The 15,978-nt window shown below is 50.5% G+C and overlaps 1 protein-coding gene across 5 annotated transcripts in view; it reads right to left on the reverse strand.

The window, feature by feature from the left end:
- ABAT (4-aminobutyrate aminotransferase) overlaps positions 1–15,978 on the reverse strand; it is an 87,370-nt gene that overhangs the window by 8,577 nt on the left and 62,815 nt on the right. For all 5 annotated transcript variants that reach the window (XM_058570089.1, XM_058570093.1, XM_058570090.1 and 2 more), the window contains exons 7-12: positions 6,986–7,066; positions 6,153–6,245; positions 5,581–5,643; positions 2,871–2,934; positions 2,224–2,372; positions 324–461 (exon numbers count right to left, since the gene is read on the reverse strand). In XM_058570089.1, the coding sequence (XP_058426072.1) occupies positions 324–461; positions 2,224–2,372; positions 2,871–2,934; positions 5,581–5,643; positions 6,153–6,245; positions 6,986–7,066 (588 nt within the window). The remainder of the gene's footprint in view (positions 1–323; positions 462–2,223; positions 2,373–2,870; positions 2,935–5,580; positions 5,644–6,152; positions 6,246–6,985; positions 7,067–15,978) is intronic.

Consider the following 15,978-nt stretch of genomic DNA (forward strand, 5'->3'; position numbering starts at 1 on the left):
TATGCCAGTGACACATGCAAACACGTTAAAATAAACACGATATTAACATAAAGTCTGTTCATTTTGCATCTGTTGAGTGTGGACCACACCAGGCTGAAAGATGAGGTGGAGGGGGGGTCTCTTGATTGGGAAAGTCCCCGACTAACACGGCAGGTTGGAGGCTAATTTTACAATAAGATTTTAGGGAAGAACCCTAACCGTGAGGCTGACAAGCAGCCTCCGAACATCCGGAAGTTTACAAGGACCGCAAAGCTAACCCTTTGCTCTGGGAAACCAACTGCAAACAGCCTGTGGGCCTGTCCAACCTCAGCCCGGGCACTGACCTTCCTGGAGATGTCTCTCAGCTTCCGGAAGAAGTCGTCGGATGCGTGGTTGTCTCCACCCTCAGACTGGATGGGCTCCACGATGATCCCAGCCACCGTCTTCTTCTTTTTCCGGTATTTCACGATCAGATCCTCCACCTGGATTCCAAAGAGGGGGGCGACAAGGGCTTGCAGAGGCTCGAGCAGCATCTGCGGATGGGCGTGTTCCCGGGGTACCACAAACCCTGGAAGTTACGTGGAAGATGTGTTCGTGTGCACTTCCGGTGAAGACTGTGGATCCATTCGGAGCCACAGGTGTGGATGGAGTGTGTCTTACTTGGGACTGGTGCACATGTGGGCACACAAACTGATAATTTGGGGCAAATTATTTAACCTTCTGAAGCCTTGCTTTCCCAATCTGTACGATGGGCACACTGACAGACTCTACCTACCGGGTCATGGAGAAGACTGGATGAGATGATACAGCACGGTGTCCACCATACAGGAAGTGGTAGCTGCTGCTGTATCGCCACTACGTTATTATCTTGTTATACTATTATTTTTGTTATTATTGGCATAAGAGTCCTTTCTGTGCAGGAATCTGAGATGTCTATTTGTTTATACAACTGTTGCAAAACTCATTCATCATGCTAGAAACCCCATCAGTGGTGCATGGAGTGGGGTGGGGGTGGGGGTCGTGGACTGAGTCCTCGACGACCCAAGAGATTTCCCGGTGTGACAGATGCCCTTGATTGGAGTGATGGTTACACAACTGTATTTATTTGTCAAAACTTATTGAACTAGACACTTAAACGAGTGCATTTTATGGAATGTAAACTATAAGTTTATGAAGTTGAAGTTGATTAAAAAAAATTTAACTGTTAGTGCATGAGGTAGTAAGAAAAAGACTGGATTGTTTCTAAGTGGTTATATTTCTTGAACTCTTGTTCTAAAATGGGCATCATCTTATAGATAATTAAAGAGTAGTAACTGTGATACTTTATTAATATTTAATAATCATACATAATTTAAAAGACTCCAAACCGTACACCTAAATAGAGTAACAAGGGCAGTCTTTCTCTGTTATGCAGAATTAAGGGAAAACCTTCTGTTTGGATGATGCGATTTTGGGCTTGGTCTCCACCAATTGCCCCAAGAAAGCCCTGAGGTGCTCTTCTTTGCTTTCAGAGCATAGTCTGCAATTTGTTGTTACGTGGTTATTTTCTTATTTGTCAAAATGCTGTCTTTCCTACACCCTGCCCTCTCCAATTAAGACGGCTGGGAGCCACAGGTGGCTGTGGAGCACTTGGAATATAGCTGGTCCAAATGGAGACGTGCTCCAGGTGTAAATAGCTGTTTCCACCGCCTCCCCCAGCAACAGAATCCTTCCGATGTCTTATATGTAATCCTGATATGCAGAACAGGTCAAAGGGGGGCTGTTCTGGTTGAAGTGGAGGCATGGTGACACGGGGCTGCACATCCTTAGTCCCTCCCCTGCCCCCACTGCAACCCCAGGGCTTCCACAGAAACTCCAGACTTGGGAAAAGACTGAAAAATGGTGGATTAAAGGATCCCATGAAACCATGTTTTCTGAGCTTTCCCATATTCTTTCCATAAATCCATTTTCTCTTATTCTAGAATCAGGGAAGCTTGCCCCCAAAGAAACTTAAATGATACAGAAATCAGTACCAGAAGTGGGGTGATGGATGCTGGGTGGGAAAATCAATGTGTCTCATTACCTTTCCCAACATGGAACACTTGGGACAGGAGGCCTCTCTGTCCCTACATCCCTCCCAGGGAGCACCACGCGGGTCCCCAGATAAACTCTTTGTGTGTATTCCTCTTCTCCCGGGGTTAAGCCTTGGGGTGGCAAGGGTAAGGAGAGCGGGTTTGCGGAGGTCCCGGCAGATGCGGGTGTTACCTCTTCTAGACAGCGGTCCTCTTCTTGCTGGTTCTCTTTCACAAACTCTTCCAGAGGATACTTCAGCCGTGGGAATGGTGCGATGGGCCAGTCGAAGGACGGGATGTCGATCTTGTGAATAGCTTTGGAGTGCGTGGTCGCTAAGCAACCTGGGCCAGCAAAACAGAAGAGCAGAGGATCGGCTTGGGGAAGCAGGAGGAACAGTCTTTGAAAAGAAGAAGATGGGCATTTCAGGACAAGTCTTTAAATGCCCAGGGAGGCCCATTGCCTGCAGAAACGCAGTTCCTGTAACATCCTGGAGTGAAGCAGACCCTGTGAACACTTACCGCGTGCGCGAGTGTGTGTATGTGCCTGTGTGTGTTTTGCTTTCTGATTCATCACAGATTAAGCAGACTTTGAAGGCAGAGAGACAAGGGTTCAAATCCTGGCTCTGTCACAGAATGGCCTTGGAATGTTCCTTGCCTTGCTGAGCCTCGATTTCCACATCTGCAAAGTGGGAATAATACCCCACACGCTGCAGGGAATGGTGTGGAGTCCACGAGACAATACGTGGAAACCGCCAACACGACATCAAAGGCAGCCTCGCCATTGCTGTTGCTGTGTTATTACTCTAACTGCCACCTGTGGGTCTCACGGCCCCTCCTTACCCATGGTCCTCCCGTGGAACGCGCCCATGAAGGAGAGGATGCTGTAGTCGGGGCACCCGGGGGCCTAGAACCAAGAGAGAGCAGTCATCAGTCAAGGCTGTGAGGACTGGGGGGCTATGTGGTTGCCCCGTGCACGTAGAGGAGCATGCAGTCCATCAGAAGAACCCGGGGTCCCATCTCAGGCCCAAGTTGCCAACCAGACCCCTGAGGTGTACATCCAGCCCACAGGTGTTTTGTTTTGCCTATATAATCAAAAAAGTGTTTTTTTTTAATCAAGAGATTTCACATAAATATCCGAACTTCTGTCTTCTCACAAATTCTGCACCATTGGGCCCATTTTTCTCAGCTGAGCCTAACGGCTGGGCAAGCACGCTGCCCCTGGGCCACTTTCATGTCACCTTTATGTCACCTGCCGGGCTGCTGGGGTTTTGAGTTTTCAGCCCCCGTCTACAGGCTCTTCACACTCCCGGCCCCCCCTGGCTCCAGACTGCTCTGGCTCCCACTGCTCCAGGTGGGCCAGGCGCTGATGGTGTGTACCTGCCTCCCTGACACGAGGCTGAGCTGGCACCTCAGGAAACGCCCCAGGCCTTCGGACGCGGTCTGCTAGGCCACAGCCAGAGGACACCCTGCCCCTCCTCCCATGGTGGCTGCCCCTGGGCTCAGGAGGGGTGCAGCTACTCCCCACCCCCTCCCAGCCCCTAGAGGATGGCGCTGCGACAGTGTTTCCTGATGTCCCACTGGCCGGAGAATCAGACCCGTTTCCAGCTGACTCTGGCAGAATGGCTGGGGACGCTGCAGAGGCCACTGCAGGGGCCCCGAGTCTCTGGAAGGTTGATCCGGCATTTCCTCAGGCTGGCTGATCTCCAGCGGGTCCCTGAGACCCCCAGGAAAAGCTCCAGGACCTCCCCCCACAAACCCCAGAAGACCCTCTTGTCATTCTCCCTTGTTTGCTCCTGGTTTAAATGTGATACATACACATCATCACACGCCTTAGGATGTAACCACTACACATGAGCAATGAGATCTAAAAATGTCGACGGAACAGGATGTCCATGGATATCAGATCAGAAAGAGGTAGGGCATGATCCATTAAAAAAAAAAAAAATGGCCAGAAGAAAAAAGAAAAAGCTTAAGTTTATGTAGGTCTGTATGTATATGGAGAAAGGTGTGGATATATTGCTAGCAAGAGGTAGGATTAGGAAAAAAAAATTAAGAAAGCATCAAAGATAAAAATAAAACAAAGCAATCTCACCACCCAGAGGCAACCCACTGTAAACATGTTAGCAGGATTTCTTCTAGCAATTTCCTCTATATTTATTTACATGGTTGAAAGCATGGTGTCCACACAAATTTACGTTCCACTGTTTCCACTAAATTATAGCACACATGTCTCCGGGCCAAGAGAACCCCTTTGTAACAATTTCTGCTGCAGAATATTGTGGATGTACACAGCGGGTAACCAAGTTCAGTGGCTCTCGATTTTTTTTAGCAGCAGACACTTCTGTCTAAATTGTAATGGGACCCCAAACACAAAACGGGGGAGGACAGGCCTGCTCTGGTGAAGCTGGCTGGGGAGCGTGGATGCCACCCACTTGGTTTTCCTTGTAGCCCCACCTCCGCTGTCCCTCAGCAATGGCCTCCTTGGTGCCTCTGGGAACTCTAGGAACTTCTGGTTCCAACTGAAACCCCTACACTTAATTCCTCTTTCCCCATTACTGGATAGATTGGTGGTTCCCAGTCTTTTCTGGTTATCGTTACTGTAAACACCAACGGGGTAAACACCCTTGCACATACATTTGTGTTGACATTTTGGATTATTCTAGAGAATACATTATAGGCCTCCTTAGACGGGTGAAACTCAGGCAGCTGTCCTGGGAAACTGATGGGTGCCCATTAGGAAGAGCTCCTCTCGGCCTTGATACCAAAGGAATGGACTAGGGGTCAGAATGCCTGGGGACCCCTTGTTATGGACTGAATATTTGCATTCCCTGAAATCCATATGTTGAAGCCCTAACCCCCAATGTGATGGCAATTGAACATGGGGCCTTGACGAGTAAATGGGGTTGGATGAGGTCTTAAAGGGGCCCCCATGATGGGACTGGTGTCTTTATAAAAAGAGACACAAGAAAGCTTTCTTGGGCCAGCCCCGTGGCTTAGCGGTTAAGTGCGCACGCTCCACTACAGGCGGCCCCGGCCCGGGTTTGGATCCTGGGCACGCACCGACGCACCACTTCTCCGGCCATGCTGAGGCCGCCTCCCACATACAGCAACTAGAAGAATGTGCAACTATGACAAACAACTATCTACTGGGGCTTTGGGGGCAAAAAAAGGAGGAGGATTGGCAATAGATGTTAGCTCAGAGCCGGTCTTCCTCAGCAAAAAGAGGAGGATTAGCATGGATGTTAGCTCAGGGCTGATGTTCCTCACCAAAAAAAAAAGAAAGAAAGCTTTCTTGCCCTCTCTCCCTGACATGGGAGGACACAGTGAGAAGGCGGCCATCTGCAAGCCAGGAAGAGAGCCCGCTCCAGAGAACCAAATTGGCCAGCACCTTGATCGTGGAGTTCTAGCCTCCAGAACGGTGAGAAAATACGTCTGCTGTTTCAGCCGCCCAGTCTGTGGTATTTAGTTATGGCAGCCCGAGCCGACTGTCTGAGAAGGTCAGCCTGGGCCACTCCCCCATGGACGAGGTGGAAGGGCCCGCTGCACTTACCTGGTTGATCATGCACGTCTCCAGCTCCTCTTTGGAAAAACCGGTTTGACCCCTTTCTTTACTCTGACCAAACAAAACAGAACAAAATCTCAGAGACGCTCTGGGGTAGGAGGGGCTTCAACTGTCCACACAAACCGATATTTAGTCCGGACAACTAGGCAGTGCATTCTCAAGAGCTGATCTTATATGTAGGTCAATACACTTATGTACTGAAGCATGAGACTTAAGCGTCCTTGTGATGAAATAAACAGATGAATACATCAGGTGTGTTACTAATCCACTAGTAACTGAGATCTGCTGACATGGTATACGTTATGCCAGGTAAAACAGAGTCATTACACTGGGTCCATTTGGTGCCAAAGCCTCGGCCCTCTGCACCACACCCCCCGGAGTGTTTGGAAGGCTCTGTCCACGCAAGGGCCTCCCGGGACTTTGACCAGGGTCACTGATGTCCAATAATCCAGCCAGTTGGGATGAACAGTTGGACAAGCGGTGAGTGCGTGGCTGGTGCTGGGGAGCCTCTGTGTGTGTGTGTGTGTGTGTGTGTGTGCACACTCGTGCCCCGTCCTCACCCGGTACCACATGAAGATGGTTTTGAAGGCATTTTCATTGGAGCAGGAGCCGCAGGCCATGGTGATGAGCTGAGACATCCCCTTGGGAGCCACCTGCAGAGAGGGGAACAGCTGTGGGCTCAGCTCCGTCTGGACGCCCCACGTCCCCTAGCTGGAGCTGTGCCTCTGCAGGGGCCACACGCTGGGCTAGGGGGCTGCGGGAGGAGGAGGGAGGCTGGGAGGGAACCAGGGACGTCCTGGCAGCAGTTGGTCTGGGAGAGTGGACTTGGGCTGTTTAGGGGTGGAGGGAACCAGGGACATCCTGGCAGCAGTTGGTCTGGGAGAGTGGACTTGGGCTGTTCAGAGATGGAGGAGAGGCCCCAGGAGGCCCCGAGGCTGGAGCGCAGAGAGGATAAAAGGGTGAAGAAAAGCCCAGTCCGTCCCTCCTGACGCAACCCCCACTCCCCGAGACACCCACATTTTGCAGGTGGGAAGCTGAGGTTCTGAATGACTTTAATTGTTGTACCAACTAAACCCAAAATGTCGGGGAGGATTGAATAACATCTGCAGAGCTCCTGTCATGGGACAAATACTAATTTCTCCAGAGATCCCTTCTTCCTGCACACAAGGAATCCCTTCTTTTCCTCAAAGGGAAAAGTAAGAATACTCATGAAAGAAACTGCACAGAGAGCCACACTGAAGTAGAAACACCCCATTCTTAATCATGATGGATCTCCATCCTTTCCCTCCCCTGCTGGTGCTGCCTCGCCTCTGAGAGATCAGAACTGCAGTTCAGCGGGGCTGGAAGGTGGAGGGGGGTCCTGACCACGGAGGGTTGTTCCCAGGGAACTCACCGAGAGCAGGGACGCCCGGAGCTTCTCCACAAAGTTCTCCGGGGGGAGGATTCCGAGGGCCGGTCTGTTGATGAACGTGCTCTGCAGAAAGGCAGGAAGACAAACGGTGACTTCGCAGGCCAGACTCAGCCCTCTGTCCCCCGAGGATGCTTTTCATAGCCATGTGTTCAAATAGGCTGAAGGGTGTCCTGTCAGTGCGGGAATGACAGCTCTCCCTGCATTTTCAGAGAAGTCCACTAGGATTGCTCTGGGTTTTTAAACAAGCGTCCAGGGCTGGCCCCGTGGCTTAGCGGTTAAGTGCGCGCGCTCTGCTGCTGGCGGCCCGGGTTTGGATCCCGGGTGCGCACTGACACACCGCTTCTCTGGCCATGCTGAGGCCACGTCCCACATACAGCAACTAGAAGGATGTGCAACTATGACATACAACTATCTACGGGGGCTTTGGGGGGGAGGAAAAAAAAGGAGGAGGATTGGCAATAGATGTTAGCTCAGAGCCGGTCTTCCTCAGCAAAAGGAGGAGGATTAGCATGAATGCTAGCTCAGGGCTGATCATCCTCAAAAAAATAAATAAATAAAATAAAAATAAACAAGTGTCCATTGCTTGGCTGTACTATTGCACTATAGTTATATAAGATGCTACTATGGGGGGAAACTGGGTGAAGGATACATGGAACCTCTTTGTACTATTTTTTGCAACTTCCTTTGAATCTGTAATTTAAAAAAGTCCCATCAGAATGGTTAAAAAACAAAAAATGGATAACAAGTACCGGGGCAGATGTAGAGCAACTAGGACTCTCATTCACAGCTGGTGGGACTAACATGGTGCAGCCACTTTGGAAAACGATTTGGCAGTTTCTTTTCTTTTTTTTTTGAGGAAGATCAGCCCTGAGCTAACATCTGCCAATCCTCCTCTTTTTGCTGAGGAAGACTGGCCCTGGGCTAACATCTGTGCCCATCTCCCTCCACTTGATATGGGACGCTGCCACAGCATGGCCTGACAAGCGGTGCATCGGTGCGCACCCGGGATTGGAACCGGCGAACCCCGGGCCACCGCAGCAGAGCGCGCACACTTAACTGCTTGCGCCACCGGGCCGGCCCAGCAGTTTCTTATAACGTTCAACATACACACACCCTACGACCCAGCAATCCACTTCTAGGTACTTACCTAAGTGAAATGAAAGCGTATGTCCACACAAAGACGTGAATGCACGCAAATGATTATAACGGCTTTTATTTGTAGTTGTCAAAAACTGAAAACAACCCAAATGCCCCTCCACTGGGGCAAGGATAAATAAACCGTGGTATAGGCACATCATGGAATACTACTCAGCAATAATAAGGAATAATCTGCTGACACATATAATAACATGAAAGAACACGAAGAATCTCAGAGTCGTGATGCTGAGAGAAAGAAGCCAGGATCAAGGGGCCTCACACTGTATGGTCCCATTCATACGACATTCTGGAAAAGGTAAAACTATAGGGACAGAAAACAGCTCATGGTTGCCAGGGGCTGGGGTGGGACTGACTACAAATGGGCTTGGGGAATGTCTGGGGTGATGAACTGCTCAGGTCTGGATTTTTTTTAATTGTGTTAAAAAACAAGTAACATAAAATTTGCCATCTTAACCATTTCAAAGGGTACGATTCGGTAGTGTTAAGTATATTCACATTGTTGTGCAACCATCACCACCATCCATCTCCAGGACGTTTTCATCTTGCAAAACTGAAATTCTGTACCCTTTAAACAATAACTCCCCATTCTCTCTCCCCCCAGGCCCTGGCAACCACCATTCTTCCTGTCTCTATGAATTTGATGCCTCCAGGTGCCTCGTATAAGTGGAATCAAACAGTATTTGTCCTTTTGTGACTGGCTTATTTCATTTAGTATAATACCTTCCGGGTTCATCCATGTTATAGCATACGGCAGAATTTCTTTCCTTTTTGAGGCTCAATAATATTCCATTAGACGGCTATGCCACATTTTCTTTATCCCTTCAGTATCCATCGATGGACACTTGGGTTGCATCCACTTTTTGGCTATTGTGAATAACAGTGCTGTGAACCTGGATGTACTAATGTGTTGATTTTGACAGTGACTACATGACAATGCTTTTGTCGAAACTCACAGAACTATACACTACAAAGGATGGATTTTACTGCATGTAAATTGTACTTTAATTTCAAAAAAACATGGAAAAAAGGCATTAAGAAGCCACGCCAGCTCTGGAATTTCTAAACAGAACAGGGTGTAGGAGGGCAATCTGATGAGGGAGCTGGCCAAATAAACAGAATGGGTTGACTATGAGAAAAGCAATGTTACAAAAATTACTTGTCTATGTTGGTTTTTTTTTTTTTCTAATTTTGATCTATGTGGGTCCAGAGAAGTATTTCCCTCTGCAAGGAAATCACCAGTGCAAGCCTAATGCTAAAGAGACACTCGCTTCTGATTCCCAGGAAATGAGGGAATGTGGTGGGCACTGAGAGGAACTTGCTCATCCAAGGGTGGGTCAGCCCTGCCCTGTGACTCTGGAGCAGGAAGGCAGACTGAGGGAGCCGTGCCTCTAGATTTCAAAAGAAAAGGGAAATGTAGATTTTAATGTGAAATCGCCCCATTTTAAAATGCCAGCCAAAATTATCTTAAAACAACCTCCGGGTCAAGGGACAGGCCCACACTCATGTGGCTGCTTTCTTGAAGAAAACCAGCCCCTGCCTTGCTGGTTGCAAAATGCAGGCATGGTTGCTAGCTGTCCCCATGACGGGGCTGGAGACGCACGCAGGCCAACGGTCCCAAACCTCCCCACAGGCTTGTCCTCAAACACTTCCCTTACAGCAAAGAGAAAGGATAGCATTCAATTCTGGAAGGACACCAGCCACGGTAGATGTTTCAACCACGCAGGGTGTTGCTGTCTGTTAAGAGCCTGACAATATTTTGTACTCCGATTCGGCTATTTCTAGACTTCCTCTAAAGAAACGACTTCAAACACGGACAAAGCTAAGCATTTAATTACTCACGTACCCTTGTTTATAATAACAAAAAGGAGAAACACTCTAAATGCCAACATTAGGTGATGTAAACTATGGCACATTAACTCAAGATGATGTTACGTGGCTGGGAAAATGGTGTTTAACAAAAGGTTCCAATTTCACAGCAGGGTTCACTCTGGGTGGTGGACATTCTATGGGTTTTGACAAACACATAACAACACGTGTCCACCTTATAGAAAAGACACAAACGGAAATGCAGATGGAATAAGAGAAAAGCCGTCCCGTCCCCTGAGGTCCAGCCTGCCCCCAGGCAGGGATCAGGAAGAGTCTGGAGGTGTCTGCACAACGGATGAACAGCGAGGTCACCTGGGAGTGGATTCGGGTTATAAAAAGGGATTGTCTAAACGCAATGTGGCACCCTGGATTGGATCCTGCAAAGAAAAGTGGACCTTAGTGGGAAACCGGGGAAATCTGAACAAAGTCTGTAGTACGTAATGTACCAACATGCATTTCTTAGTTTTGACAAGGGTGCCATGGAGAGGTGAGGTGTTAGCACTGGGGGGACCAGGGAGAAAGGTAGATGGAAACTGTCTTTATAACTTGTCTGTAAATCTGAAATTCATCTAAAATAAACATGTTTAGTTAAAGAAAAGAGGATTGTACTGAGCCTGGGAATGGGGACTTCTCGGCTTCCTCTCTCTCTCGGACATAATCAGTGTAATAACCTCAATGCAAACCCAAACAGTGGCATCACGTATAGGAGGAAAACCAAGGAGAGGGAGGCCCCAGGACTCAGCCCCCTGGTGGCTTTGGAATTCAGCTTGGACCATTAGACACTGTGGCAGATTCATACCTCTGTTGCTTTTTCTGCTTTGTGACCACCTGGGTGGGTCTAAGTAGTGGGAGAAGGTGACGCTCCTGATTATAGATATGGGGGAACTGAGGACCAGAGAGGTCAAGCAACCTGCCCCAAGTCACACAGACAGGAAGGAGCAAAACCACGACTCAAACCCAGGTCTGCTGACTTCAGATCCCATCCTCTGCCAGACACCGCAGGCAGCCGGCACCTGAAAATGGTAATGCTGGACGAGTTCGCCTGGCACAATGGGGAGACCTGGGCTGGCCTGTAGGGGTCTCTGAGGGGCACTCCCTTTTGGCTCCAAGCTGTTAGGGTGGCTCCTAAGAAATCAAGCACAGGGGCCGGCCCCGTGGTGTAGCGGTTAAGTGCGCGCGCTCTGCTGCTGGCGGCCCGGGTTCGGATCCCGGGCGCGCACTGACGCACTGCTTGTCAGGCCATGCTGTGGCGGCGTCCCACATAAAGTGGAGAAAGATCGGCATGGATGTTAGCTCAGGGCCAGTCTTCCTCAGCAAAAAGAGGAGGATTGGCAGATGTTAGCTCAGGGCTGATCTTCCTCACAAAAAAAAAAAGCAAGCAAGCACACCCTGAGATCAGGGTGGAGGCGAACTGCCATCATCAGTATCGCGGGAAGCAGCTCACACAGCAGACAACCGGCTGGCTGGCAGCTTGACTGTCTATCTGGGCCCAGGGAAGACGTGGGGGTGGTGTTCTTGTTCCACAAAGCGTGACATTAAGAACAGAAGGTATCTGGGACAACGAGTAGCAGAATCAAATGAGGACAGGTTTCTAGAATCCTTGCCGTCAGACTCAGCAGCCCTAAAGGGCAGCACGAGGAGAACGGGCTTTGGTTTAAGTGGCTGTGCAATCACTTAACCTCCCAGGGGCAAGTCACTTAACCTCTCTGGTCTTCAGAGTCCTCATCTGCCAACATGGGGTGGCAGCCATCCCTGGGTGCTTGTGAGGAGCCAGTGAGACCACACAGCAGAAGACGAGGCAGAAGCTTGGTCTAGAAGGACAGAGCCACACAGGTAGAAAGGCCTGGAGGTCACAGGGATGGCACGTGTCATGCCTGAACCAGGCCAGCGGCCCTATGTCCATCCCAGGTGCCACGGATGTCAACTGCACTCATCACTCATTGCAACGTGGCTGTGCATGTGCGATGCCCAACAGTCATTGTGTAACTGTGGGCAATGTAATGAGGCGGCCCTGGCAACACATGAAATTGTAACTGGAACCCAGATATTGGATCCGCGGGACACGGCTTTAATTTTTGCAGCCACAGGATATAATTATGTTGGAGTTTCAGGGTGACATGGTTGGGGTACAAAAGGGTTGATAAGCCCCTTCTCAGGACTTCAGTGACCTGGCAGGAACCTGGTCCAGACAGTGAAAACACCATAACCACCACCTGAGCACATCTCCAGCCAAGAATCTGGAAGACCCAAGACGTCAACCGACGGTCCCCCAGCCTGATGCCCCGGGCGCACCCTGCTGAGCTTCTGCCCGTCAGCCACCACTTCTCCACTACTGTGCCAGGTGTTCCGTGCACCCTGCCCCAAACCCAGTGCTCTGCAGAGCAACGTCAGCACAGACAGGATCCAGAGTGGGATCTCACCCCAAATCCCAGAGCCCAGAGCCGGGCCGGGACAAGGTAGGGACTGAATCAGTCATTGGTGAAGGAACAAAGGCCAGAAACAAGGCTGCAGAAGCAGGAGCCAGCACGCAGGCTCCGCACTTGATGTGGAGGGGTCGGGAGGCATCCTGAAGACAGTGGGTGCCAGAAAGGGCTCCACGCCCTCTGCATTTTGGAGGATGGTTTGGAGGAGATGAGACTGGATGTGGGGCAGGAGGGGCTGATGGAGAGGGACTGTCGGGCAAATCCAAGTGGGAGCTGTGGAGCTAGGACTGGTCCCTGACTGGGTGGGAGGTGAGAGGTGAGGGGGGGGTGGGGGGAAGGGAGGATGACGCGAGGCTCCCAGGTTCCTGGCAGGGACAGGTGGGGGCAGGGCATCCCCCCAAATCAGAATCCTCTGGCCTGGAAGTCACATGTTGTTGGGGACGGTTCTGCCTCCGGAGACAGCTGACACTGCAAATGTGCGTGACGTTTGTTGACACAGTTTTTCAGCACCAACTGCCGAGGCATCTGGGATCCGCACAACGTTTCGAAACAAAGCCCGGCTTTGAATGTAAACACACCCGTGGAGCCTGGAGCCTCCGGCCGCAGACGGGCCTCGGCAGACACCTCGGGTAGACTGGCAGTTCCCACTACAGCAGCCCCCGAACTTGGCAACTGATGGAGGCGAGGAACGTCCTCAAGCCCCTCCCAGCAGGGCACAGCCATTCATAAGGAGGGAAATGTGGTTCTTTCCTATTATCTTCAACTCTGTCATTTAAAAGGGAAGACACTTTCGGGGCCGGTGCGGTGGTGCAAGTGGTTAAGCGCGCGTGCTCTGCTGTGGCGGCCCGGGGTTCGCCGGTTCGGATTCCGGGCGCGCACGGACCCACCGCTTGGCAAGCTATGCTGTGGCGGCATCCCATATAAAGTGGAGGAAGATGGGCACAGATGTTAGCCCAGGGCCAGTCTTCCTCAGCAAAAAGAGGAGGATTGGCAGGTGTTAGCTCAGGGCCGATCTTCCTCACACACACACAAAAATAAATAAAAAAATAAGAGGGAAGACACTTTAAGGCCGGGGAGTCAGTCCCTAACGGGGTTGGGTTGTTGGTCCACCCTGGCCTTTCTTAGATTTCTTTTCGGGAATCACACTCCTTGTCCCATGTGGACAAGTGTGTCACTCTCTGAGTAAAATGAATGTCCCCCAATGACACTCGGTGTCAGTGAGGATATGGAGCAGCTGGAACCCTCACACACTGCTGGAGGGAATGGAGACCCCACAGCCACTTTGGAAACATCTGGCAGGATCTGCTGAAGCTGATCATTTGTGCACCTTTCGGCCAGCAGTCCCACTCCTAGCCTCGTATCCAATGGAAACGCATGAACGTGTTCACCGAAAGACACATTCTCGAGCGTTCACAGCAGCAGTCTTCGTAGGAAACAACCCAAACACCCATCAACAGCAGAAGGGATGAATTATTTGCAGTATCTTCACACAATGGAATGCTACGTAAACCATGAGAATAGATGGTCTGCGGCTCTACACAACAAGGATGAACGACGCAGACAGATTCTGAGTGAAATGAGCCAGACGTGATGAAGAGCACACATCGTATGACTCCATTTATGTGGTAACAAAGAATGCAAGAAACACATCTGTGCCGCTAGAGGTAAGGGGAGCGGCCCCCCTCACCTGGTCTGGGGAGCAGTAACAGGGTGGGGCGTTTTGTGGGGACCACTTGTAACTCATGCATCCTCAATGGGGTTGGGGAAAACACCCTGCTCCTGTGATGTAGAGGGCACAGCCATCTATCTGGGCCACATATACCATATCATACACAAATAGACCATACCGTACAGGTGTGTTGAGGGCACAACGATGGCCCCCAAAAAGATGCCACACCCTCACCCCATCCCAGGACTGCGAATATGTCACCTGGAAAAGGGACTTTGAAGATGTCATTAAGGTTCCTATTTAGTTCACACAGCGAGACTCTTCTGGATTTCCCAGATGGGTCTACTGCAACCACACGAGCCCTTTGCTAAGGGCAGAGGCAGAGGAGGAAGACAGAGAACTGGACCCGCTGCTGCTGGCTTAAGATGGCGGGACCACATGGAAACCACGAGAATGAAATGCATCTGCCAACAACCCGAACAAGCCCCATAGCAGATTCTCCCCCAGAGCTGCCAGCGGGGCGCTCGGGTCGCTGACTTTGATTTTGGCTTTGTGAGACCCTGAGCAGAGCGCTCAGCCGAGCTGGCCAGACGCCTGACCCACACAATCCGTGAGACAACAAACAGCTGCTGTTTGCAACCTTGAAGGTGGTGGCAATTTGTGACGGCAGCAATAGGACACGAATACGTGGTGGTATTAAAATTTCATGATGGGGGAACAGCTAGGAAAATAAAGTCTAAAAAGTCTCCTTAAGGAAGTAATCAGAAAAAAGTGTTGGGAGACACTGGGTTACATGGGAAAACTCATCAGCAGTACACCTAGAATGTAGGCACGTCTGCGCACGTGTGTTACCATCGGTGTAACTGTGTAATGGCTTTCCACCTCTCAGGAAGGAGAAGCAGGGGTGCTGCTTCTACCGCAGGGGTTCCCAACTGGGGTGACCCCACTCCCAGGGGCATTTGGCAATGGCTGCAGACATTTTTGGTTGTCCTAACTGGGTAGGTGCTACTGACATCTAGTGGGTGGAGGCCAGGGATGCTCATCCCCCCGTGCACCGACAGCCCCACATCAGAGAGTAATCCGGCTCCAAAGGGCAACAGAGCAGAGCATGAGAAGTTGCGTGTCACCTGGCCCCTGCCTACCACTCAGGCCTGCTTGGATCCCACCCGGCTCTCTCTGCTCCGGCCACGCTGTCCTATTTTGTTCCTCAAGCTCACTGCAGCTCTCCCTCCCACTTTCTTCTCCCTGCCGGACCCCTCTTCCCTGGCTGTCACCTGTTAGCACCTTCTCCCCCTTCAGATCTCAGCTCAAATGTCACTTCCCTGGGAACACTGCCCTGACTTCAGCCCCTCCATCCCTGAAAGGCCCAGTTCCTGTGGGTTTTATTCCCAGCACTTCCTCTGGCTGTGTGACCTTGGACAAATATTTAACCTCTCTGTGCCTCAGTTTCCTCATCTGTAAAATGGGAATAAAACAGTACCTGCCTCATAGATGTGTCAATATTAGAGCTGTGAAGTGCTGAACACAGTGTTTATATGTATTACGCTCTTAATCAACGTTAACCATTATTATTACTCTCATTGTTTTATGCCCACACAGCACTGCTTACCTCATTCTGTAGCACTTAATATGGCTGCAGTTCTCTGCTTACGTGTGTGGTTAATTGACTGACTCCACTGGGTGGGGCGCTGTGTTTCTGCTCACCACGGCATTCCAAGTGCCTAGTGCGTAGTATGTGCTCCATAAATATTTATGCAATGAATGAATGAGTGAATGGACTGTTTCCAAAGGCCGCCCCAACGATCCTCTGAATCCCCATGAACGCGTCTGGTCTTTACTCTGCATAATCCGGCACTCAC

This window comes from Diceros bicornis, chromosome 26, assembly GCF_020826845.1.
Source record: "Diceros bicornis minor isolate mBicDic1 chromosome 26, mDicBic1.mat.cur, whole genome shotgun sequence".
Classification (NCBI taxonomy): domain Eukaryota; kingdom Metazoa; phylum Chordata; class Mammalia; order Perissodactyla; family Rhinocerotidae; genus Diceros; species Diceros bicornis.